We start from the raw sequence: 27021 nt of genomic DNA on the forward strand, positions 1-27021 counted from the left end.
AATTCGCGGGAATGAGTGGGAAAATCATGGGGAAAGAGATAGTCAATTAAACAAAAAATAACAATCATTCTTATTATTTTTGTGTTTTCCCTTTATTTTATTCTTTGTAAAAAAAGTTTTTAACATTTTTCCGTACTTTCTAAAATTATTTTGCATTTTAAGAAATAATCTCTGCGCCCAACAGCTTAGAAGAGTGGGGATGACCAGGAGTTGAGGGGAAGGTAAAAGTGACCGCCGCGCGCCCTCGTGGCGCTTGCGGGACCTTGTCCCCTGTTTTTCACTTTAGAATACCTCCCTAAATCATACCTTACTTCCCATGTGGCTTCGCTTAAATGTAAGTAACGCAAGTGCCATGCGTCAATTAGAAATTTTATAATTTTATTAACATATAATTGATGTGACAGATGAACAAATATTATTCACTCTAAATTACAGTCACACTTGAGTCTGGAATATAGAAGTATTGTAATTACTGAATTCAAATTATAGTGTTAATTGAAGGTTTGTAATGCATGTGACTACTCTAACCTCAAATTGCATGCAAAACCTTGCATGCAATTTTCCTTTTAGATGTATACTGAGCTGAGATATTTTTTAAATTTTAGATGGTGGCAGACAATTTCCCACGAGGTGGTAAAAAACCATCGAAAAAGAATCCAACAAATTATGTAAGTTTTATAAAGTAAAGATAGAAGGAAATTTGGTTGCGGTCATTGAACAATTGGGATGATGTTTGTCTCCGATAAGAGTTATCATATAACAGAATACCGTAATCTTTATGGATATAATTTTTCAAAAACTTTATATAAACCTGATTGGGGAGAAAATGCTTAGATGAATGATAAATAATGCTAAAGGACTGACTAAAACGTTGAATCTTGCAAAATATTTTCAGAACTTAAAAAAAATGGTTTTAGACTAGTATGATTATCAATGAAAATTATTTCTTTTTTTCAGTTGTTTAATCGAACGCCAAAGCAAAGGCGCAGAACAGAAAAATCTGGAGGTGAACATGTGCAACGGGCCAACGAAATTGTGGCAAGGACTGCCCAATGCTTAACCTACACAACGCTTTCGCAAGGAATGACTCTCCTCGGCCGAGTGCACAGCTCTAGCCAATACGACGTGACTGTCTCGCTACCAGGACGATTAAGTGGGGTTTTACAAGTGACGAATGTGAGTGAAGCCTACACAAACCTTCTCCAGAATCTGGTATCTTCAGAGGTGCATCCCGAGGACTTCAAGGCTTTATCAGAGCTCTACAAGAGAGGAGACTATGTTGTGTGCTATGTTAAAAGCATCAATGCACAAAGCAAACATCGCGTTGTCCTCTCGCTCGAGCCTGAAATGATTAATCAGAACTTAGATCCTGGAAAATTAAAACAAGGATCCAAAATTGTATGCTCTGTTAACAGTGTTGAAGATCATGGATATGCGATGGACACTGGCATTCAGAATCTTCGAGGATTTTTAGAAAATAAGGATGTCATGGATGGAACTCAATACTGTGAGTATTCTAGATGCGATGGTGCGATAAAACGGATATTTTAATGAAAAAAAGAAAAAATGGAACTCGTCAATTTATGACGGCTAGAGTAAAAATGTTTTGAAACATATACGATTTCTATTGAACAAAAATCATCTCTTTCTCTCTCTCTCTCTCTCTCTCTCTCTCTCTCTCTGAAAACATAAACTGATCAGCAATCGTGCAATGAAAAATCATACAAGATAATGCAATTTTGTTATAAAAAAAAAACAAAGGGCGCGCCATATCACGCCTACATAGATGATTTGTCAATAGTACAATATTGTTTTGGTTTTTTATTGAGAAAAATAGAAACAATGTCCCATTTGTAACGTTAGTTGACATCTCACATCAAGGGTTAGACCACCAGTTTGAAAACTCTGAGATTTCTTCTCTAGGTTCGGAAGAAATTCACCCCTCTAATTTGGGAATACAATTTTCAGATCCTGGGCAACAAATTTTCTGCGCAGTACGTTCAGCAGCCACCGTCGACGGTATAACAATAGTGAAGCTATCCACAAAAATGAAACATACAAAGACACCCTCACCGTTAGGGGAGGCTCAATCCGTAGATGCCCTAATCCCTGGAACAAAATATTCAGTGTCAGTAGAAACAATTCTCTCCGATGGTCTTCAAGTGACCTTCAACAGCGATAATATTGGCTACATAAATCGTTTGTACCTGCAGAATCCCCTGGAGACATATGAACAGGGCTCAGAGTTCGACGCAATTTTTCTCTATACTCTGCCTACAGTAAAATTATCATATTTCTCCGAAACCTCGCTAGACCCAGAGGTGGAAATCGCAACCTGTGGAGAATTTACAAAAGCACGAGTTCTCTTCAACGACGCGAGGGGAATAGTCCTTCGTTTAGGAAAAAGCACTCGTGGATTTCTACCCTTCAAACGTTCGGGAGTCGACGTTCAGAGAATCCCCGAAAAATTTACTCCGAACACGGTCCATAAATGCAGAATATTAACGTATGATAATTTCGATCGCATCTACATCTGCTCAGCTCTGAAACACGAGCTTAACTCGGAGTACAGAATTCCCGAGACAGTGGCCTTAGGGGATATTATAGAAGTGAGAATTATTCGTCAAAACCAGGATAACAAATTTCTCTTTGTCAAAGCCGGAAAAATTTTGGGAGACGTAGCTCCAGAGCATATTTGCGACATTGATGATGAGGTTGTACCCTTAGTAGGTAAAAAAGTATTGGCGAGGGTTCTCTCGAAAGACAAAAAAGGGGAGCGTTTCAACTTCACGTTGAAGAAGTCCCTGGTGGAGAGTCACCTTCCGATTCTCTCAGAATTTGCTGATGCTCAGGTTGGCTCCATACATCTGGCAACGGTTATCAAGAAGAGTGGACAAGGTTTGTTGGTGAAATTTTTCGGCGATCTGAAAGGTCTGATATCCGCAAAATCGCTGCAGAAAATTTTTGGGGGAATTAAGGCATTTAGGCAAGGGCAAGTCGTGCAGGTGAGGATTACAAATGTAATTCTACAGGAGCACAGGCTACTTCTCGAGTTGCTTCCTGAGGATGAAGACTTGAAAACCTGTCCCTTTGACATCGGGGAAACTGTAGAGGGAAAAGTGATGGACTCTTCAGTGGAAGGGGTTCACGTTCGTGTTCCCCATCCTTCTGGCAAAGGCTTCATTACTGCATATCTTCCAGCTGGACACATGTCCCCCTGTGAACAAATTGGTAGGCACATAGCGGTTCATTCAACTCCAGGTGACACTATATCAGCACGAGTCTTTTCAACAACTCCGGAGTTCCTCTTGACCAACACTCTGGTCCCTCAAAAGTGGTACACCGATGTCAAGAACTTGTCCGTCGGTGATTGCATTCCGTGCTCCATCGTTCAAATTCATCAAACGGGAATTCGAGTTCTGCTGCCAGTGAAGGACTTGAAGAACTATGGAATTGTGGCTCTCAATAAAATAGACAATATAAAAGTGCTGTTTCAGCACCAGATATTGTTCGGAAAAATCACTCAGATTAATAAAAAAACGCAGGTCATTCATTTGACAACAGTTCTCCATGAAGTCTGGTCCTCAGCTGTAGAAAATGATACAGATGTCATCGCTTGTGTTGATGTTCTAGCCCTATATCTATCCAAATTGAAAGAGTTATCATCACTGAATTACTACAATACGAAACAAGTTTCTAAAATGAAACTGGGGGAAAGAGTCTCTGGAGTTGTTGAAAAGATAGTTGAACACGGAGTTATTGTCAATCTAGATAATGGTGTTCCAGCAACTGTGAGGGAATTTCATTTAAAGAAATCCTTGAAAATTGGTGACCAAGTGAAAGGATGTGTATTGTGGATAAATTATATTGACGAACTTGTCGAGATAACGTTAAATCCGATCTTCATTAATGCCATCAAACCCAAACAGAACAAAATTTCAGAAGACGGCCTCGGTAAAAAATTGAGTGGACAAATTGTTCTTGTAGACAAGTGGTTTATTCTTGCTGTTGTAAAGGGTTACGGCAAGGGGAGCCTTGTAGCATTGCCCACCAGAGCTCATCTTAATGATGTGACACCCGATCTATCGAATTATAGATTAGGTGCCACTGTCAAATGTTATATACTTATGAAGGATGATGAATCAGATATTATTCCAATTGCCTACAGAGAGCTGGCGTTTGTTATGGGCAGTTCTAAGAAGGCTAATGCTGTGATGAAAAGAAAAAGAGAAACAGATGATGAAGATCAATTGAGACAATCTAAAGTTTCGAAGAAAGGTATCAATACAAAGGATGACGGGATTAGAGAGGCTGTACCAAAAAAAGATGAAAATGGAGGGCAAGTCGTCAGTGGCAGTTCGAAAGAGTCAGAAAGGGTCTCAGAAATTGGTGAAGCAATTAAAGAATTGAATTCTCCTGGATCAAAAATTAAAGACGAAAAACTTCTAGAGATGGAGCAAGTGAGTATTCCAGAATGTGGCTTTTTCTGGGACTCGAATCCAGACATCAATCTTCACCTCACGGACTCCAGTAACGACGAAGGTATTGCCGAAGAGCTGCCGACTAAACGAAAAAAGAAAATGTCTGCCGGTGAACGAAGAGAGCTCGAGCGTCAGAAGGAGAGGGAGGTCAGAGAAAAAGAGGAACAACTAGCTAGGAATAATCTTCCGAATTCGGTGGAGCAGTTTAACAGGCTGGTTCTGTCCAGTCCCGACAGTTCCTTTGTCTGGTTGCAGTACATGGCGTATCACCTTCAGAGTACGGAGATTGAAAAGGCGAGAGCCGTGGCTGCGCAGGCCCTCAAGACCATCAACTTCAGGGAGGAAAATGAAAAGCTCAATGTTTGGCAGGGCTGGCTAAATCTCGAATCTAGATTCGGTACTCCTGAGAGCCTGCACAAACTCTTTATGGAGGCCATCAATGCTAACGATCCTCAGAAGATATATCTTCATATGCTGAAGGTGCACTCGGATGCGGGGCGGACTGATGAAATGGAAAGGCTTGTGAAAACCATTACGGGAAAGTTCAAGGGTCTTCCTGATGTGTGGGTCCAGTGTGGAGCTGCATTATTGAAGGCTGGATTGAGTGAAAAATCAAGGTACACGATGCAGAGAGCTCTCCAGTCTCTCCCTCCAACCGACCACGTGAATCTCACAGTAAAATTCGCCCAGTTGGAGAGTAAATTCGGGGATAATGAAAGGGCTGAAGCTCTTTTTGAAAAAATATTGTCGTCATATCCGAAGAGAATTGATATCTGGTGCGCTTATGTTGACGCTTTAGTTAAAGCAAAACGTTTCGATACTGTAAGAGCTGTCCTAGAACGCGCTGTTAATCAGATATTGCCTGCAAAAAAGATGAAAGCGTTATTTGCCAAGTTCATTGCTTTTGAAGAACAACACGGAAATGCGGAAACACTCAACGATGCACGCACACTTGCGAGGAAATACGTTGAGAATTACTGCAACAATAGTAATATTGAATTTAATGAGTGATTTTTCTTTATCTTTTACGTTGTAAAATTTCTAATTATTATTTATTTCTAATTATCAAAAATAAACAAAATTTAATAAAATTATTATGAATCGCAAAGGCAGCGGCTCCACAACTGGATAATTTTATAGAAATAATTTCATAGGGAGAATTAAATATAAAAAAATAAAAACTAATAGAGTCAAAGCTTTGTTCAAATTGCACAGATTAAAAATTACATGTAATGAAATTGATATCACTTTCAATGTCTATTTTATAATTTATAATCATAGTTTGAAAAAAAAATTATCCCGTGATTAAGACGTTCAGTTATTAATACGGTAATGGACTGACTGCCAATATTTTCGTTTAACTATTATAATTATTTCGATCAATCATGATTTGGTGTCAAGGAATTCTTCAACCATTTCTGGACAATTTGTGCGTCATGCTCAGGATTCATAGGGTAAAATAATCGGTAGTGAAAGATTTGTCTGCGGAGATCGAATGGATGCGTTGAACGTGAAAAGGTCAGGCAGTAATTAAATTGCTATAAATATCTGCCGGTTTCTATATATTTATTTTCATATTGACTGAGTAACTAAGTACATCGAATACTGAATTTCATTGGTATATTTCAAGAGAAAGGAAAATTTATTCCAACATTGGTGATCGTAGAAAGTCCTTCGAATGAACTTTGGCCGAATAATTACTGGATGATCTTATTCCCACTCAATTTTTTCATTTATCTAAATCCCAGCTAAGCAAACTTCCATCAGTCCACAAGTTCTTTCACTCAAGTAGGTTTAGATATTGGCTGCACATATACCTAGATAACATCCAAATAAATCTATATCTTGCAAATAGAAATAATCTTTCTCGTTCTCCTCGATGACTATGTACACACGACGCGTCATATCAATTGTTTAATCACGATTATAAGGGAAGTCGAGCGAATAATTATTTCACCAAGGCCTCCACATGCTCTCCTCCTCTTTCACAACTTGGCTACTGGGTGATGTTGTCACGAGTCCTTCACTTCCATCATGACTAGAGGGCCGTTCATGGCATATAATTAATTCAGTCTGTGCTTGGAGCTCAAGTCGAGATTTGAGCTTCTGAGAAGTTGTTGTAAAATCCAATGGTTGTTCGGATACCTCAATTCTTGGACTTTTTGATGGTTTATTACCATCTATCCAATCTTGAGATACGTTCACGTGTGACCTTTTCAAAAGTTTGTCAGTTGCTCTCAGTAGAGACATGTTGGTAGCCGCCCAGATTGCCGTTGGTGGGTTAGGGCCAATGCTGATGCCATTTGCTGCGGCAGCTGCTGCAAGCTGGACGTAGTGGCTAGGTAGTAGAAAAACTACCTGGCCGTCTGGTAATCTCGAGGGTATGACTTGCACTACCGATAGCATATTGGGATTCGATGATGATGTCGACTGCTGATCCATAACAACTCCTCCCGAGAAATGGCTATCCAGTGTCGGTGGATTTACTTGACTGAATGCTGATGGTGGTCTGCTACTATTGTTGTTTTCGTCTCCTGTTGTCGTGCTACTATCTGGTCTCGTTGTCTCAAGTTCTGAAATTTCAGACTTAATCGCTGACGAGTTTAATGATGCGCTCGAATGTGGCGTTACTGGCGTATGGTGGTCCATGGGATTTGGGCTTGTCACACCCGATACGCGATCCGTGACGCTTCCTGGACTACTCCCTATTCCGCTGTCTGGTCGAGAACCCAAGTCCAAATCTAACTCTGATACGCAGCTATCTAAGTGACGCAGTAAGCGTTGTTTCATAGCTGGATCCATTGGGGAGGTGTTGCCAGTTATTATGTCTGGTGCGTCTAGGTAACGGCTCACCTGCAATAAAGGGGAGGTTTTATGAATTAGAGTCGATAATAGGTGACCGGTTTTCCGAAGTGTTTTATCGCAAGAACCCGGAGAAAATAATAAAGACATTCAATTTTGATGATTTTTCGTTTTTTCAATAGCAAGAGGGATCTAGTATTCTAACAGTTTAAATTTTGCAAAATTTCCCTGTTTTCTTCATTTCTTCTCAAGATATCCTACACTTCAGAAGCTAAATTATTTTTATTATATTTTTTCTTTCTTAATAACATGCTTTTTTACTTCTGAGAAAGAAAAGAAATGAGCTTCAATATTTGAAAAAGATACGGGGCGTAAAAGCGGGCTACAGAAAGTTGTAGAGAGTTGCAAGTTATGGATCCTCTAGGGTATTTGTCAATAAATTATAACTTTATTTGAATTTCGAAGACAGTAATATTGAATGCAATTTAGAATAAAAAAGTCCAGAAATAGGAAATTCTATGGCCTTTAAACTGCTACATCGCGTTCAGTCGCAGTGTTCCGAAAATTGGTAGTAAATTCTTTATGCTCGACTACTGGAAGTCCTTATTGAGCAAAATTATTTCATGGTATCCTTAGTCATCAAGTGGATCTATAGTTGTGAGCAATTTGGCCATTGATAAGCACAAGAAATATGGAATTTGCAAAAACCCATATACCTCATTGACTGCCTGTAAGATTCATCTTACCTCTCGCGAACAATCGTGATATCCAGCTTTGTACTTTGACAAGCCTGGTTGCGTCAATGACCTCTGTCTTTGCAGATGTCGTACAGTAAGTTCCAAGATATCGGCTTTCTCAAGCTTGCTGTGCTTCGTATTTTCCAGCCGCGCACTGTCCAGTATAAGCGTCTTGAGTGCCGCTAGTGATTGGTTTATTCTGGCACGCCTTCGTTTTTCCATGAGTGGTTTATTGGCCTAAGAAATAAAAAAATCAATGGTTAAAGACGATATAATTGATTTGAATAAAGAATGAGAGTAAGCAATAGACGGTAGAAATTATTAATATATTCTGTGGCATATCAGTAAGGGAAAGCTCTCAACGCTGGCGAACGAATACTTTTTCCTCGAGAATATTGAAGATAGTGTTTTTTCAAGTGGAGGTCTCCTTTCCGTTTTGGGTTTTCAGTGCTCTGCTATTTTTGGTTTATCATGTTCATATTTTTTTTAAAGGTTTATGCATATCAAATTTTTACAAGAGCTTAATCTTTCGATTTTCCAAAGTAGACGAAAGTTATGATAATCGGTCCAAAATTGAAATATGATAATCGGCCAATATCTTAACTTTTTCTCCTTAGGGGCAGTTTTGTAATTAGAATGACTATGATTAACTTGTAGTTAAAATTGGGTCTAACATCTCTGATTGGTTAGAATCACTGGTGAGGAACAAGTTAACTATGGTTAATTTAACGAAAAATTAGCCCTTGAAGGAATTTGTGCGTTGAATAGTATCGAGTAAATTTTTCACTCAAAATTGATCACTTTCCGGTAATGAACGTTGCAATTATTAGTTTTTGTTTTCTACCGAAATTTAGTTTATGTTGATATATTATAGGAATGAGTGAACTATTCACAACAGAAGCTCAGTGGTTGCTATATTTTCAGTTTATCATATAAAACTACAGGATACTACTGTGCAGGCAACTTGGAAAGATTATTTTAGTAATTTTCTTATTAAGTTTCAACTTTAATGAGGGCAGTAAATAAGAAAACGTTATGAAAATAGACGAACAAGAAAAAGTAATCGTCAAATGAGCAATTATGGTTGTATTTTTCACCTCAAGGCGCATTTTTCCTCGAAGAAAATGGTTGGTTTTGGAATATCTACATGTAGTTGATACATCAACTCAATATGGAGTAATATTTCTTCTTTTTTTTGATAAATATGACAACAGATTGAAAAATATGTACTCGTTTGTTTGCTTACTTTGTTATGTGAGTTTTCTTCAGAAATTTGTATATAAACACTTTGTCAATTGAATATCAAGTAACTGAGGTATGATTCGAACATGAAAACACTTATTATTATATATATATATATATATATATATATATATATATATATAACAGTTATTATTATTTCTCGCTTAACGCTTAGTAATTTGTTGATTACTGTCAATTAAAAATTTAATTTTTTATAATAATGAAAAAAATTACATTTCTAGAAAAACAATGGAATTTTCAAGAGCCATTTTGATGATACTTGATAAATATTTTACGTGAAAAACCTTGACGAAAAGTTTTACAATTTGGTTAATTTCTCATAACAAAAATTGATAATAGGGCAGCATCCAGCGAAGAGTAGAGAGACACACAGGTGAATGAATAATTGCGGTAATTTATTAATTATAGACAGGGGAAATACGATGATTAAATTGAATGACAAATTCATGTTCTAAAAGAAAATCGTTTTTCAAGAGTTCGTTCAAGTCATTCGCGATTGTATTAAGATTTCAAGGATAACAATGCGAAGGATCTTAATATTTCCATTATCGTGGAATGCGTAAAATTCCATTTTACGCACGATGCACGCCCGAAAAATCTCACTTTTCACACAATGCACGATAAATATTGTTCGACCTTCATGGCTTTGAAGAAAAATATTCGGCCCAATAGTGTATTTCAGGTCGATGTATAGGGGTTTATTAGTTGCACGGGCTTGTGATTGAATCAAAGGCGAGGGCGGTGCACTCACGGATTACGAAATTGACTGAGAAATTTTATATGGTAGTGCTGCATTTTTTCAAAGACTATTAAAATAAATATTACCGAACGTTCATGAAAAACTCTATGGTAGTTGCTTAAAATTTTCGATCGATGCAATTCACTCCGGAATTACGAAAAAGAAACGTAATTTTTATTAAATATTTCTCTCTGTCTACTATTGTAGACATGATGAAGAAATTATTACTTTCCCCACAATCGTACTAGAATATACGGTTCTGTATTCTTTACTAAATATATTATTGATATTTTATTGTACAACGATATGAATAAAAGGAAAAATCTTGATTAACTTACTCGACGCCCGTCCGAAAGCTTCGGGCTTAAGGTCGGACTTGGACTAGGACTTGAGGCCGGGCTCGATCGCTGTTGCGTTACTTGTTGATGCGGTTGGTGTTGGTGGCTCTGAGAATTATTATTCACAGTTGAATCCTTCTCAGCGTGTTTAAGCGAGTGTAAACGCGCGGTCATTCTTTAGTCGGCCTTCGCGGACCTTCGTAACCAAAATATTACACTTTTCGCCCGCTGCTTGACCTGATCGATCACAACCGAGGCACTCAGCATTGCGTTCAAGCCTGAGAGAAATAAAGGACTGTCCATTGAATTGCGTCACTGGTGATCTTAGTTTACATTTTCCTGCATATAATTTTTATGTTCGTTATATATCTTTGACTATCAGACTTTGTCGTTACTACTTGTTTGCCAAAATATTAGTACGTATTTGCTCACCTCGCGTTATTTTTCTTTAAATCTTAATTCCTAAGAAGACGGGGACTTGTCACTTTTTTTGTGTTGTTTATTTATTTCTCTCACTCGGATTGTTTAGTAAATATGATTTTTTAAATAAAATGTTTCCTTATATTTTACAGCATTTATTGCACTGGAATTTCATGTATTAGCAAGATAATTAATGTCACGTACATCACATGGGTTCACACGCACTTGAAATCGTTGTCACTCTCACTACATATATCCTCAATATGTTCATTTCTTCACACCTTTAATTGCCGAAAAATTTGCGCCTGATTTGTCCTTCCGTCACAATAAATATAATAGCGCATCTCGATATATGTTCCCTAGAGAGAACTGCTTCCGGTTTCTTCGTAGTTGCCCTAGGATTGGAACTCTTACAGCTGCTCAAACAGAAAATTGGAATTGAACATATTGAAATTCCGGGAATTATATTGTATTTAACATCTGTGAGTTTTGACACTTGGAAGAGCAGGCATGCCCGTAATACACGTACAACCACCGATGACTGACTGTGAAGCGGCAAAAAGCTCGCGCCGACCAGAGTGGCAGAATCGTAGGTGGGGTGTGAAGAGTGGTTATAAAGTGCGGAGACTGACAGCGAGAAATGAGGCAGGGGGAGGGAAGGGATGGAATACCTTCAAGTGAGACGGAATTGAGAAGAGCGCGTGACCGCGTCAAGCGATCGAATCGTCAGGAGGGGGTGAGAATATAGAGGATATAGAAGGGAAGAGCTGTGAGCGCGGAGCCGGCGCGCTGCGTTGTACCCAACTGGCGGCAGCGGTACGGCAAAGAGAACGTCATACAGACAGGGGATGGCAGAGTGACGATGTAAAGAGAGATAGAGGGAGTGTGATGGGGGGAGGGGGGGGGGATCATGGGAGGCTTGCGGTAACGCTCACGCGCTCTTGCAAACTACCGGGCTCGTTCTCTTGTCGCCTCTTCGCACGGTCTCCTCCCTATTTTCTTTCATCTGCTACTGCTATAGCAGGCACACGGCTGTGAAAACCAACGGAAAGTTGAGAAAAGAAAAAGACGAGAATGAAAATCTAGAAGTGCAAGCATGTTGGAACATAGATGGTGTATACATCGTCATGCACATTGTGTAGATTTTTATTAACAAAACATTTCCACTTATTAATATACAAAATTTCAAAGCTTTCAACCTCCCACATACAGTCCCCATCCTAATCAAATATGTCAGTATTTTCATGAAAATTGCAATGGAGCAATAAAGTCTCACCCGATACTATAATCCTTTAGAACTTTCCAGGCAGAGACTTTCTTCAATGTCTGTCTCAACATTTGGTACCTCCAAAAACACTTACTTCTTACTTTTCCTAAAGTCCATCATTTTTCCAAGACACCGTCAACAGCAAAATGCCTCCTAATAATCAGTATTACACTTATTTTTAGAGTAGTTGATAGTATTTTCTTAGAAATATCATTTTTACTGATGTTGCGCTGCCACGGCTGTGTCACACATGAATACGATTGTGAAAAAAATGTGCAGATTTTGAGGGCATAAAGTCATAAACGCCAAGACATACTATATGAATCGGATGGTAATGAGAAAGGGCTAAAAGTCCGGTGAATAAGGTGCGTCCATAACCCCCACCCAGTCCAAAATTAAACTTCTTTTCTCAGTCGCGCAAGTAACATAAGCTTGAACATTATTATGAAACACCATAACTTTTCAGCTCCCCAGCCAAATGAATGACTGCTTATCATCAAATACGTTGCTCAGTATGTTCAATTATCGACTGTAGTCGATATCCAAGAATCCATTATAGATGCAAAATAGAACCTACGTTATGTGATGTATTTTGTTGGGATATGGATGTTGGAGATTGTTCGAGATCCAGTCGTTAATTTTTCCAAGAGAAATTATTATTTTCCGTCTCCTGCTACAATTTTTGACGGAAAATCTTTCTTTTGGCACTTGGTCAGCAATAATAAGCACTTGAATAGGCGTTAATTAAAACTGCAAACAATTAATTCCATCAGAAACTTTTATTTTTTCTTTTCTGTTATTCGTAATAATAACGACATGCTGCTTGATCACCTTCTATCTGAGCTGCAAGCGCTTTTTCGTTTTGCATTGGGTTTTTATTATGTAATTCTTATAAGTCAGCATTTTCAAATTTTACGATTTAACCTGTTCAGACTGTTTCCGGTCACTGAGATGGAAATTGCTATCTTTTCGGTATAATGAAAACAAACTTATTTTTCAAAATCGAACCAACTGCATGGTGGGTTTCAATGGATTTTTTTCTCGTTGAAATTTGAAGAGAGTATAATACCTTATGTGCAATATATCGGTCACCATTGCATGCACTACTGTTTCATCAAGTTATATAGTCGGCCTAAACATACAATACATATAATGGTTCAAAAACATATTATTCGCAAAATCTACCATTAGAAATTGCTAACAGAGGTAGAAAGATACAAATTTTACATAATACTCTAAAACTCAGTGACAGTGGCGGGTAATATTGAATGATACATCTAATACAACAAGATACGGATGACTGCAGATGGCTAAACCATTAATATACATTGGTGTGTATCTGCGAAAAGGTCCGAGCTGCAATATATCTTGATCAGCATATTTGGCTCGTATCACATGATGGTCCAAGTGCAACGAGTATCAACCGCACTACAATCTTTATATATTTATGATTTAGCCCATTTGGATGAAAATCCATTGGTCACCTGTGCCTATGTGCAATATTTTTTTCAATGGTGCGAAAAGGAGCGATGATAATTTGGGAAATTGTTGGGAGAAGAGGTGAGAGATTTTGCAGTCGGCACGCGCGCTCTTAGCCTGATATTCATTGTGCTTCTGTCAGTGGATAGCGCCTGCATACACATCGATCCTCACCACTCACTCCCTCGTTTCTCTACCCACTCGCTTTGTTTTGTTCTGAGCGGTACCGGCTTCGTTTGACGCGTTGCATCCTTTTGCATGTACATTCATTATGCACTAGCCTAGGTATCTATGTAAGTATGATTTTTTTTGCTAAATTTTTGATGAGCAAAAAATAATTGTTAAAATTTTGTTCATCATGATATAAAATATTCGTCTCAATGTGATGCTCTCCTTGTCAGGATAGATCCAGCTTAACATACTATTCATAAATGTACAACTAATACATTTCAATCGTATAAGCAGCGAATGAGTATTTGTTGGATTTGGGGATTGTTCTCGGCTGTAAATTTCACTCTTCTCAAATTTTTATCTGAGAGATTGAAGAAAGATTTATTGTTTTGTAGTTGTGGGGCCTTACTTGAGAGTTTGAAACGGGAAAAAAGGCCTCCCCGGGCTTTTTATGCTGGGCCTTCAACAAATGTGCATTTGTTTCTACAAATGCACATCGGGTGAAGAGAAAGGGTAAATAAGACGAAAAAAAAGCAAAGCTATCGATAGCTTTTCCGCTTTTCAGTTTGAAGGCGACAGTTTATGAAGGCGCATATCGCTCTTTAAAGCTTCAATTCGTCATCTCTACAGGAGTGGATTTTTCAGTTGGAAAAATGCGTCTTATACGTAGCCGTATACTAGTACTAGCCCTACTCACTTGCGTATTTAGGTCTATCTCATTTCCTTATCGTACTGATTCTTCTTTTCTCTCACTTGCCGAATCACTCATACCACCAAATGTGTGCTACACTATGCCTCAGCACTATCGTTCTCGCTCCGGCATGTTCCCGCCCTCTCCGTGTTTCCGTGGGCGCGTTTCTACCGCCCCGTTCCATTCTGTGTCCCGCAGGGCATGTTCTATACTACAGCGATAAAGTATTGTCACAACGATCGCGAGACATCATCTTACAGTTTGGGCTGAGCAATTGTCGTTTTTGAAAAATTTATCTCTGATTATGTTTAATTATTTTAAAAACAGGTCAAGCTATTATTTTCATAATATTGGAAATGAGGGTTGATTTTTTATGATTTCAGAGGGATAATAGTGGAGGTCAATAGTTATTCTGATGATGGAAAATACCCATCCCCCTTGGTGGCACGCTTCGTGGCACGCCCGGCCGTCTCTGTTATACTGCCGGCAGCAACCCCCAACCCACCTCAACTTCATCTCTGCTGCTCGCGACCCTCTTTCACTGACTCTCTTTTTCCTTCTCTCTTCCTCTACTCGGTTGGACTACAGTAAGCTCCCCACCGAGCATTACATTCTACTCACCCACTCTCTCTCTTTCTCTTTCGTCTCCTCCAGTTCAACCCACTCTCGCCAAAGCCTCGTTTTCCATCGCTCGTGAGCTCCGTCCGCTACCGAAAGCTCCTAGAGTACGCCGATCTCCCCGCAAGCCGCTCGTTAACCTGCTGGCGCGCCCCTAACCATTTCCCAGAAAGGGTGGATGAGGGCCATATTCATCCCGCCACATTCCTCCTCTCTTTCTACTTGGACGCTCATCTTCTCCCGTGGATAACGACCAAGCGATTATGTATCCGCGTTTTCATCCTCAACTGTTTTCACGCTATATTTACATATATCAATATTTCATAAAACTTGATGATTGTGGAAAAAAAAAGTATTTTACAAGAAAAAAATTTGACAAGGGATTGCAAGCCATTGGTCAAAATTAACAAATGAACTGTAAATGTTCTATACCAACTAACAACTCTGCCCTATCAGACCACACTATCAATACCACTATGGCGTTAGACAATGGGACCACGTATTTTAAACGAACCAACTTACCCCTACTATGAAAATTATTCTTCATTCGCTTTTTTCTCCACCTATGATACAATTATTCAAATGATCCTGGAGAATTAAAAGAATAATAGTAGTAAAAGATGGTGATAGATAGTTGTTCGTTCAAAAGAGTTATGTACGGATGGGCTTAATGCTTGGCACGGTTCTCCCGTGATAGAGTTTCACGAATTCAGTGTTCTAAACACCACCGATAGAAGTTAATTGAGTAGGCTTGTCGTAGAATATTGCTATCCATAGTCCTTTAACACGATATTATAAACTAGCCGGAAAATGGCTTTGTTGGATCGAGTGAAGCTCAATGAAAAATCTATATCAACTGTAACTTTGATACAGCAATAAGATTACATAAAAATCCGCATATATATGGATAGATTTCTGATCGTTTAGATCGTTCTCAAATTTTCACATCACTTTGACGGCTAAAAATGGAAAACGAGAAAAAACAATGTTTTATTATGAAACTGCCAAGGATGCATTGAAAAGAAGAACAATTTTTGCAGTAAATAATTTATCCCATTGGAATAAGTGTATTAAAATGAATTTCAATTATCGATGTATATTTTCTTAATGAGAAAAGCTTTTATAGCTCACATTTTCTGCAAAAAAAACTATTACTGAAAATTCCTTTATCGGTCTTCATTCATGAACTATGCGAAGATAATTGTCCGTAGATGAAATGTACTCCTATATTAGCTTGAATCTAGTTTGCCAATTCATACATATTCCGCTAGAATTTTTTCCTGCAGTTTACCTTCCTTAACCAAGGAAATGGCCAGATATATATATATATAGAGAGAGAGAGAGAGAATGGGAGATGTTGACATAATTTCTTTAATATTCTTGTCTAATCCAAAACCTGTGAGTATCGATGCCCTATCCTGTAATAGGCCCGCCGCTGCCATGGATGATTGTAGATACAACTGTCTCACCCTTTGGCTATTCCGCTATTTCCCATCTCCCTTGTACCGGTAGGTTCTCTTCCACTCTATGGTGCACTTTACCAAGCCGCGCGCGCTTCGGGAGTTCGAGGGTGAGCGATAAATGGTGCCGCGCCACACCACACCACACCACACCACACCACACCACACCACACCATGCTTTCGCTCGACCGAGTCGCACACGGAATGTACCCATGGGTATTTCCTACAGGTCCGCTCAAAACCTGCATTTTCTCCTTCGTATTTTGAGCAATCATCTTCTTACCGACATGCCTATTTTTGCCAACTCCCAATGTCCCTTAAAGGGAACATCATGTGAAACCGCTCCCAAAGGAATTCTTCTGATTCCATTACTCTATCCACACGATGGGAGGCAATTAATAGATGAAGACAAGCTGGCGAGCCAGTTCCCTTAATTTCAGAGGTGAGATACGTACATGTACATCTGTACATGAATAGCGATTACACATAGTGGGGGGCGGAGAGGACTGGACACGATTGCAGTCCAAACTGTACTGTCAACTATAACTGTCAAACGCTTTTGATGCAATTATAACTGAAGAGGCTGAATGAAAAATTTCTGAAACTCCTTTTGATTTAGAACCCGAAATTGGTAAAAAAAAAAGTAATTTTATTGCTTTCTCGACTACAAATCATGAAACGTTAGTACGAAATGCCATGTTAACATGCAACATATTTACAATCGTATATTATAAAAATATCAGAGGCGAAATACGGCTTATTTAAATTATGTTTTGCATTCGATAACATTTTCGTAATTCGCCGGTTATGAATCATCGGGCATTTTCGTTTCCTTGAGGGAGAACAACGAAATCACTGGGGGAAAGCTGTGATCAGTTGGAAATGTAAGGGAAACTATGGGAACTCTACTGTAGGGCAATTTTGAATGAGCCTGTAGTCCAGAAAGTCGTGGCAGCGAGTGGCCACGGGTAGACCGAGAGACGTGGTGAGGGAGCACGAGCACCAGCAGCAGCACCACTACCACTATCACACTATTGCTACCACCGAGGGAGGGTGCGATATGGATGAAAGAGAGACAGCAAGCACTCGGTTATTTATCACGCGCCACGCGGTTTGCCGATCGTATTCCCCTCCTACCCCCACTTCCCCCAGCTATATACTCGCTGGTCGTTTCCTGTCATCCCACGTTCTTTATCTCTTTCTCCTCAGAATACTCACGTTTTTTTTCTTTATTTCCTTTTTGCACTTTTTTCATTATTCATCTGTTTCTTTCTTCGTTTTCACCTACTCTTCGTCCTTTGCTTTTCGTTTCTACCTTTCAATTGTTTTTTTCGACAAGTTTCACAATGATCTGTGATCATGTGCGATGTTGCAGCCTTTAGCGCCTCTTTTACATCTTCTTAACTTACTCATGTTTCTGGATGGAAGACGGTTTGAGGCCACCCCTATTACATTTTCGCTATTTAGCTCAGTTTGTGAATTTCATACCTCTCATCTCTTCTCGTTGGTTTTTCGTCAAACTACAGATGTTAGACAACTCGCAAGAAAAAAGTTCTACTCACTTGGAGGTAGACAAAGCAGAGCAGTGTTCGAGGTCGAAATTCCACATTTTAACTTATGTTCTTGAAAAAATGGGGTGTCAATTTCTCTACACAGCTTTGGCTTTGTAATTTAAGGAGGATGAAAAACTTCTCTTTCGAAATGTTTGAATCCCCCGCGGTATCCTCATGGGTTGTCCTTCAGATGCAGGTTTTTCGAGTTCGGCTTGTCGATTCAATCAGAATACTGAAAACTCAATGTATTTAATTTGTTGTCATAGGGATTACATTTTCCACATTTTTCGATTAAATTTTTTTCATCCATAATTTTAGCGATTGTGTTTAAAAGTTGTCTAGCATATTTTTGATTTCCCATAATAGTCCTCAGATATACATATATTCTTTCGACCAGTCAACATTTTTAAACGAAAAGAAAAAACAAAATAAATAAACAAAGTAGAGAACTAGCGTCAACCAATTTACAGGAAAAAATGAAGTTGACGTGGCGTCTCGTACCAGAGAAATAATTAGAGAAAGTCGGGAGATTGTACTTCCGGCTGTCAGAAGTGGGAGACAAAAAAAATTTCGTGAGGGTAAATTTGAGGAGTTCTCTTTCCTTATTTTAACTGTACGTATAAACATGCGAAAATCTGAACCAAGGAGTATTTCGTTATTGAATTCATGTCATTGGGCCTGATTAACTGCGATTCTAACCTCGTTCTGCTCGGATAAACAAAGGTATTCGGGCCTGATACCATAAGATAGTGTATTCCATACGGCAAAAAAAATCCTCAAATGATATTTTTATCGTCTCATTAAATAATCTACTATTTATCCAATAGAAAGTGATCGTTCACTATGATTGGTATAAGAAAAATGGAATCAAATTACGATCCCGGGCATGGAAATGTAGAAAGCTTCAATTGTTATCAGCTTGAAATTACGTCAACCCGAGAATATATTCATATCATGGTACCTTTCAAAGGGTGGGTAAAAACGATTTCAAGGGCAGTTATCGGCATGTCAACTGATGCAGCGGTATAAGACATTAGTAGGATGCACAATCGATTGGTTAGAACACAATCTACGGGAGAGTCGCTATTATTTAGCAAACCCGCTTGATCAGTTACAATTCTAGATCTACTACGTTAGAAATTATTTATTTTCATCGGTACATTTGATCCGTCGCATTTCCGCAATTCTTCTTTACCAACGCAAAAATGATCTTGTTTCATACAAAAATTCTAAGCAGTGTGAAATTCTGATTTCATCATTATTATTTTTCAATGAAATTAATCATATTCCATTGACAAAAATTTTGGAAACTGATTATTTTAGAACATGTATCTCCAAACCGATAAACTAATTAAAACATGAAGTGTTCGATTTTAAACTTATATGCATGGGAAGCACAAATTTCAAGCAATTACAATCATCTACTCCAATCGGCAATGTAGGTATTGTACCATATATGTGTTACATCACAGTTTGGCCCCGCGGTATTACAGGTGGCGGGCCCGTTACCCGGCGTGAAGTACGGGGGGGCTCCGTTTGTACTTTCTCAACTGTACAAATGATCAACTGTACTGAAAATTTTCAAACGGTGAGAGCACCACTGTGCAGGGATTCAACTGTCGAGACAAAAATGTGGCTGTACATGTGGTGTAATATCCCGACATCAACTCTGGAGATGGCGCTATAGATCGTCCGATTAAGTCCGCGAAATTTCAATCCGGTTTAAATAATTTAAATTATAAGACGTAATTTAGAGTCGAGAATTGAGGGAGAGAATACAATGAACAAGGGAAAACAATAAATTCTTAGTGAAAATAAGCTGTTGATGGGATTTTAGACTTGAGTGTTTGGGTCTGGGATTTGTTAGAATATTTTATGAGTTTCCAAATTCTTGTGGAGTAAACATTTTTTCTAGATGTTAAATTTGAGGGGTGGATTTATTTGACAGGTTGAGTCCCTCACTCGACACGATCTCAAGTTCTGTTTATATCAGCAGTTTTACGGGGTCATGTGCGTAACACGTGTGGTGCCCTTTGTTCATTGTATTCGGGTGAGTCCCTCCAGGACGAAAGTCAGCGACGCAAAATACTCCCCTTTTCTCCTTTTCACTTCTCCGTTTTTCTTTTCCCTTTTCTCAGGGCCTAGTTTGCGTGCGCAACTTTTAGATTAGTGGGGGTTGTTAGACCCAACCCTTGGAAGCTTAAGTTTAAGATAAGTCAGTTCCTGATCAAGCCTTCTGCTTGCCGTTTCTCTCTTCAATTTGATTAGTTCACAAGTATTGAGTTTATTTTTAGATCATTTTGAATTTCGAATTTAATAAAATAAAGTGTGTTCAGTGCTCCCTAAATCATCAGTGTTTACCTTATTTCATTTATCCTACCCCACATAAATAATCCTCAATTATTAAATTAAATCTGATGGAGTGCTCATCAGAGCTTTGGCGGTCAACGTTCCCACACTCAAAACTGGCGCTGAATTCCTGAATTGGCGCTAGAGTTCCCCCTAGTTACATAGTTGGAACGATTGGGACGTAACAATTGGTGACAGCGGTGGGATGACCACATTCATCAAGATTTAAAATTGGAACTTGAACAATTCAAGCGTTGAATTTACGTGACAGTCAACCTATTTCTATTGGGAAGCTGAACGAGATTGGAGTTGGAGAAACTCATGGTGATGAGTATTCATCGTGAATCAGAACGAGAGTCGGCTATTATCAACTCAATATCAATAGCCTCAGCAGAGTTCCAGCGAACGCAGACGAAGGACCTTGGACCAACTGGAGCCGAAGGAGTTCACGGATGCTCACGGCGGACCGAGCAGCGCAGATTCATCAAGTACAATTCAGTGTAGTGTTGAGTGAAAGTTTATGGGCAATCAGTGAAATCTCAGGTGAAAGATTACAGTGAGAACATCAGCATTTGGATTAGTTGTAACGACAGAAACTGTAAGTCTAGTGATAAGTAATATGTCGAGGATGGTCATTTCAGGGTATTGCTCAGGTTTTCTGCGGTTTTACTGAGTAGCAAAGAGATACATCTGATTATAGGCCGCAGCCTTGACCATACCTTTTAGAGAGCACATTCGAAAATTTATTAATTCACGAAGAGAGAAACATTAGTTTATTACGATAATTATTGAATAAGTGATTAGATAAAATGGCACCTACTAAAGGTAGAAGAGCTAGACTAAGTGGGGAATCGACACGAACGGCCGATAATTCATTAATTATAGACTCAGCCAGTCAAACAGCCGCGAGTAGTAGTTCGCCTATTACATCTGGACGGGTATCCGGAAACCAGGTAGACTCGAGCAACCGAGAATCACGCCAGACAATGTCCATCAAGGACATCTCCAGTTTAATACCGACTTTCAATGGGCAGAGTATGCCGGTAAATAATTTTATCAATCTCTGTAAACACGCAGTCTCACTCGCTTCTCCCGAGCATCGGATGTATTTCACACAATTGATTAAATCAAGAATTACCGGAACGGCTAGCGAATATATAGGTCAGAACACTACCCTCGAAGACATCTTTGCCACTCTCAAACAGGCTTTCGCTCCATGTCAAACATTGTCACAATGGCAGGGATTACTCGCTAACGTTCATCAAAAACCGAATGAGAAAATAATTGATTATGTAGCGAGAATCAATGTTCTAGTTCAGGGAATAACTGAATCGATTCATGAGAAATATTCTCGTGACATGTCGGTTGCACTTTTGGCAGCTACACAGGAAGGTGCTCGTGACAGTTTTATTCGCGGATTGAGAGGTGAACTCAGTACATCTGTTTCAAGCAAAGAACCCCCTACCTTTGCGGCAGCCATCAAAATTGCGATTGAAAAACAGAAAGAGATCGAACAACGAAACGATCTTTTCAAAGATGAGTCAGTCAGTTCATCTAACAGGATGCAAAATTTTCAGAACCGTCACTTTAAGAATCACGCGCCGTACAATTCACACCAGCGATTCCATAGGTCTTCTCATGCTAAAGTAAACGTAGCAGAAACTCATAAGGGAAAATCGGAGAATTTAATTCACACAAAAAACAGAACTTGTTTCTCTTGTGGTAAAATCGGTCACATGTCAAACGAATGTCGTAGCAAATGGAAGCCGGGATATTGCATTAATTGTAAAGCAACAGGACACTCAACGCTGAGATGTCGTTCCACTCAAAATAAATTTGATTCAGGTAGACAAAACATTCAATCGGGCAATAAGACTAGCGCTCAACAGGCATCGATTAATATTAATCGGGCTCATCTGCATGCATCCCCTTGTGTCGCTCTTACGAGCGATGACCTGGTAAATATGAAAAATTGACTCCTTGTAGATTCTGGGGCGGATATTAACCTGTTGAAGGAGAGTTCGTTGCGACCACACGTTCAAATTGATAAAAGTGTGAACTTTCTATTGACAGGCATAACCTCAGGATCTGATGAAACAATTGGCGAAGTTAGGATCATGATAAATTCCATTCCATGCGTCTTCCAGGTAGTTCGTGCAGATTTCCCAATAAAGTATGATGGCATTTTAGGCGCGCAATTTTTGAGAAACGAAAAAGCCACATTATGCTTTGCTGACAATTGTGTACGGGTCAATAATAGGAAGATAACAATTCCATTGTTACAAACGAGGGTAACAGTTCCAGCACGTTGCAAAAAGAAAGTGGGAATAAAAATATTGAATCCCGAATTAAAACAAGGATATTTACCCAACTTGAATTTAGGACAGAATTTATACGGAGGAGAAGCATTCGTAACGAATAATGAGGGGATAGCTTGGATTTATGTTATTAATTGCAACGTGGGGGAAGTAGAACTCCATATTCCTGCGCAATATCTTGAGGAAATTGAAAATGTATCGGAGAAACCCATTAAAACGTGTCTGAATTTTGAATCCGAAACTCTAGAGGAACGAATGGCGAAACTCGCGGATAATCTACATCTTGAAAATCTTAATTCAGAGGAAAAACAAAGTATACTCAGGATTTTCAGAAAATTCCCTTATCAAGTCCAGCTCCCGGGCGATCATTTACAAGGCACGAATGTCATGATGCACAAAATCCCCACTACAGATGACATCCCGATTTCTACTAAACAGTACAGATTTCCTCAAATTCACAAAGAGGAAATTCAAAAACAGATTAAAGAATTATTAGAGTCAAATATTATTGAACCCTCATCTTCTCCTTATAATTCTCCAATTTGGATTGTGCCAAAGAAAGCTGACTCAGCTGGCAACAAAAGGTGGCGAATGGTCATAGACTTTCGCAATTTAAATGAAAAAACTATTTCCGACGCTTACCCTCTCCCGAACATAATTGACATTTTGGACCAATTGGGAGGTGCAAAGTACTTCTCGGTCCTTGACCTTGCTTCTGGTTTCCACCAGATCCCTATGGACGAGACTGACAAAATCAAAACTGCTTTCTCTACCCCCAACGGACACTATCACTATACGAGAATGCCATTTGGTCTGAAAAATGCACCAGCAACTTTCCAACGGTTGATGGATCAAGTGCTTACGGGCCTCCAAGGTGTGGACTTATTTGTTTATTTAGATGATATCGTTGTTTATGCATCGTCCCTAGAGGACCATGAGAGAAAACTCGTTAAATTATTGGGGAGACTCCGCACAAGTAGATTGACGTTACAGGTTGATAAGTGCCGATTTTTACAAACTAGCGTTGCCTATCTGGGTCACATTGTGAGTGATAAGGGAGTCACTCCAGATCCCGGAAAAGTAAAATCTGTAAAGGAATTTCCCGTCCCAAAAACTGTAAAAAATATCAAAGAATTTCTAGGTCTCATCGGGTATTACAGGCGCTTTATCCCCAATTTGGCTCGAATCTCTCGCCCACTGACCCAGTTACTGAAGAAAAATGCAACTTTCGTTTGGAGCATCGAATGTCAAAACGCGTTTGAGCATTTACGAGACCTTTTATGTAAAGAACCTATCCTTCAGTTCCCCGACTTCAAAAGAACTTTCATAGTTACAACAGATGCTTCGCATTATGCCCTCGGAGCCGTCCTCAGTCAGGGTGAAATAGGATCGGACCTACCTGTTTCTTATGCCTCAAGGTTGTTAAGAGGAGCTGAGCTCAATTATTCGGTGATAGAGAAAGAATTATATGCCATAGTTTTCGCTGTGAAGCATTTTCGTGCCTATCTTTACGGGACCAAATTTCAATTAGTTACGGATCACAGACCTCTCGTATGGGCTCACAAGATCAAAGACCCCGCATCACGATTACTTCGTTGGGTGTTGTTACTTAGAGAATACCAATACGAAGTGATTTTTAAACCAGGACGATTGAATGCCAACGCGGATGCTCTTTCACGTAATCCGATAGAGTTATCAAAAGGGCTAGAAAAATTATCAATAGCGAAAATCAAATTTACGAAGAGTTTAGTTGAAAACGAGTTACTTGACTTCCCAAGGATACACTCAAACGATAACACGAATAAACGATCAAAGCATGATATCGAAATTTATCTCACTGAACGAAGTGACCCAGTAAAAACGTCTTCGCAATTTCATTTCAACGAACGAAATGACCCAGTTAATAAATCGGGAGTGAATCCTCATCCGAGTGGTCCATTTAACTCAGTTGAATGTATCGACTCCCAGGGAGGATCCACTCCACCCAGTAATCGAAAGGGAAAAGCAGTAAGTCAAGATCAGCAGCCCCCCATGGTTCAGGGACCTGTTGACCGAGAGGATACATCCTTGGCCATGGAGAGCGCTGATTTACCCGAGTTTTCCCCTTTCCCTAGTACGTTGAACCATGGATTCTTGGTTTATTGTCCGGGCCCGGAAGCATGGAGCAAAGACGACATGCTTATGAACGAAACGAATCGAAAAAAGACGTGCACGCATGATCCAAACGAATTACGAACGATAATCGAAAAACAGCATGAAATACTAACATACGAGATATCTATGGGAAGTAGGTCACACGGAATGTCGAATCAGGAGAAAAATCCCAATGAAAGTGATCGTGTTTGCGAGGAATGTCCGATTTTGCATATGCGAAGTACCCATTATATTTTTCATTCGAATTCAGACGCAAAAACCCTTGTCCCAGACTTTCCTGATGAAGACGATTTTTCGAATGATCTCAGTGACTATGACGATCAGCTGAGCTCTTCAGACGAAGAAGTAATAAATACTCCCGACGCAGGAAAAGTCATTAAACATGGAAAACGAGTGAAACGCCGAATTCCATTGAACGTTTTTAGCGAAACCCGAGATGGAATCTTTATGAAAAAAGATAACATCGCAACGTTTGTTTCTGCAGATTTCAAGTCGAGAACCCCCGTTTTTCAAGAACTCTTAATTCGAAACCTCACTGATAAAGATCAATTTCCGAAAGATAAACCTGAGATTGGTGATGTTGTTGTTTTTAAACATGGAAATTTTCACATTTTCTTGGTTATAATTAAAGACTGGGTCGAAGATAAAGCTATTTTAGCTAATACTAGCCTTAGTATCGCGAAACTCAAGGAAACGATGGATTATTTTGACGTCAAAACTGTTAGAATCGCGAGAACCGGTGATGGACTTGATAAACTTCCGTGGGGTAACATTAAAATGTACCTAGAAAAAACATTTTCTCAAGGTTATCACGTTACAGTTTGTTTAAATCAAACAGAAATTCCGGAAGTTGATAAACGAGAGGGAATAATTAAAGAGATGCATGAGTCTGCGGTCGGTGGCCATAAAGGGGTTGTGAAAACCTATGATCGAATTAGACGAACATATTTTTGGGAGAAAATGAAGCCACAAATTCAGAATTATATAAAAAATTGTATCACGTGTCAGAAAAACAAATTAGTTCGAGTCAAAACCAGGCAACCTATGATTGTAACTGACACTCCCCAAACTGCATTTGAGAAAATTGCACTGGATATCGTAGGTCCCTTACCAATTACTGAAGCAGGCAATAGATATATTTTAACCATTCAGGATAACTTAACAAAATATTCATTAGCAGTACCCCTGGCTGAAACAAAAGCCATCAATATCGCAAAAGCCTTCACGGAGAATTTTATTTGTATTTTCGGTTGTCCTGAGGCAATTTTAACAGATCAGGGTTCGAATTTTATTGGCGAAGTTATGAAACATCTGGCAAAATTATTTAAAATCCAACAACTGAAAACCACGGCCTTCCACCCACAAACTAACGGATCTCTTGAGAGAAGTCACTTAGTTTTGACTGAATATTTAAAGAATTTTATTGACAAAAATCGAGATTGGGACACATGGGTGAAGTATGCAATGTTTTCATACAATACTTCAGTCCACGAATCGACGGGTTTTACTCCTCACGAGTTGATTTTCGGAAGACTGGCGCGTATTCCATCCAATTTTGTAAAAGAAAGCAGTGTACCTATATATAGAGACTATTTGGGTGACTTAGTTGATAAGCTACGCGAGACACAAGCCCGTGCAGCTGATAATGTGGACATGGCGAAATTTAGATCTAAATTATACTATGACAGAGCTGTTAATCAGAAACATTTTGAACCTGGAGACTGGGTATTTTTGATTAACGATGCAAAAACCAGCAAGTTGGATGCCAATTATCTGGGTCCATATGAGATAATCAAAGTGTTGAACAAGGAAAATGCAGTGATTAAGTTGTCAGATAGTCGTAAGAAAACTGTACATATTAATAAGTTGAAACCAGCATTTTTAGCGAATAAGTCCTTTAAGAAATAGGATATCAAGAGTTTGAAAGACTATTAATACTATTACATAAGTAGACTATTAAATAAGTAGATAAATAAGACTATTATGTTCGACTACTACTGTTAAGACTTTAAAAATTAGACTCTTGTTGAGTCTAATTTTTATTATATACGGGGAGGTGTAATATCCCGACATCAACTCTGGAGATGGCGCTATAGATCGTCCGATTAAGTCCGCGAAATTTCAATCCGGTTTAAATAATTTAAATTATAAGACGTAATTTAGAGTCGAGAATTGAGGGAG

At 39.0% G+C, this 27021-nt stretch overlaps 2 protein-coding genes and 1 long non-coding RNA gene across 7 annotated transcripts; 1 reads left to right on the plus strand and 2 right to left on the minus strand.

The window, feature by feature from the left end:
• The first annotated feature begins 301 nt into the window (after nt 1–301).
• Nucleotides 302–5723, plus strand: LOC135168225 (protein RRP5 homolog). Of its 2 annotated transcripts, none has more exons than XM_064132204.1 (4): nt 302–334; nt 606–668; nt 958–1507; nt 1969–5723. In XM_064132204.1, exons 1-4 carry the CDS (start codon nt 317–319, stop codon nt 5490–5492), a joined length of 4155 nt encoding a protein of 1384 aa, XP_063988274.1. In that variant the 5' UTR covers nt 302–316; the 3' UTR covers nt 5493–5723. The 2 variants fall into 2 exon arrangements, with proteins under 2 accessions (XP_063988274.1, XP_063988276.1); XM_064132206.1 differs by lacking the exon at nt 302–334 and adding an exon at nt 341–501.
• A 303-nt stretch (nt 5724–6026) lies between these two features.
• On the minus strand, nt 6027–11580 carry LOC135168226 (protein hairy-like). 3 transcript variants are annotated; one of them, XM_064132209.1, is made up of 4 exons: nt 10793–11580; nt 10361–10638; nt 8030–8257; nt 6027–7334 (listed from the first exon to the last, which is right to left on the minus strand). In XM_064132209.1, exons 2-4 carry the CDS (start codon nt 10532–10534, stop codon nt 6435–6437), a joined length of 1302 nt encoding a protein of 433 aa, XP_063988279.1. In that variant the 5' UTR covers nt 10535–10638; nt 10793–11580; the 3' UTR covers nt 6027–6434. The 3 variants fall into 3 exon arrangements, with proteins under 3 accessions (XP_063988279.1, XP_063988278.1, XP_063988277.1); XM_064132208.1 differs by having other exon boundaries at nt 10361–10699; XM_064132207.1 differs by having other exon boundaries at nt 10361–11580.
• Nucleotides 11581–12171: 591 nt separating this feature from the next.
• Nucleotides 12172–19122, minus strand: LOC135167946 (uncharacterized). Of its 2 annotated transcripts, none has more exons than XR_010299950.1 (3): nt 18981–19122; nt 18029–18251; nt 12172–13179 (listed from the first exon to the last, which is right to left on the minus strand). It is a non-coding gene; the product is annotated as an uncharacterized LOC135167946 (long non-coding RNA). The 2 variants fall into 2 exon arrangements; XR_010299951.1 differs by lacking the exon at nt 12172–13179 and adding an exon at nt 17273–17911.
• Nucleotides 19123–27021: the final 7899 nt, after the last annotated feature.

The sequence above is a fragment of the Diachasmimorpha longicaudata genome, chromosome 12 (assembly GCF_034640455.1).
Source record: "Diachasmimorpha longicaudata isolate KC_UGA_2023 chromosome 12, iyDiaLong2, whole genome shotgun sequence".
NCBI classification, from domain to species: domain Eukaryota; kingdom Metazoa; phylum Arthropoda; class Insecta; order Hymenoptera; family Braconidae; genus Diachasmimorpha; species Diachasmimorpha longicaudata.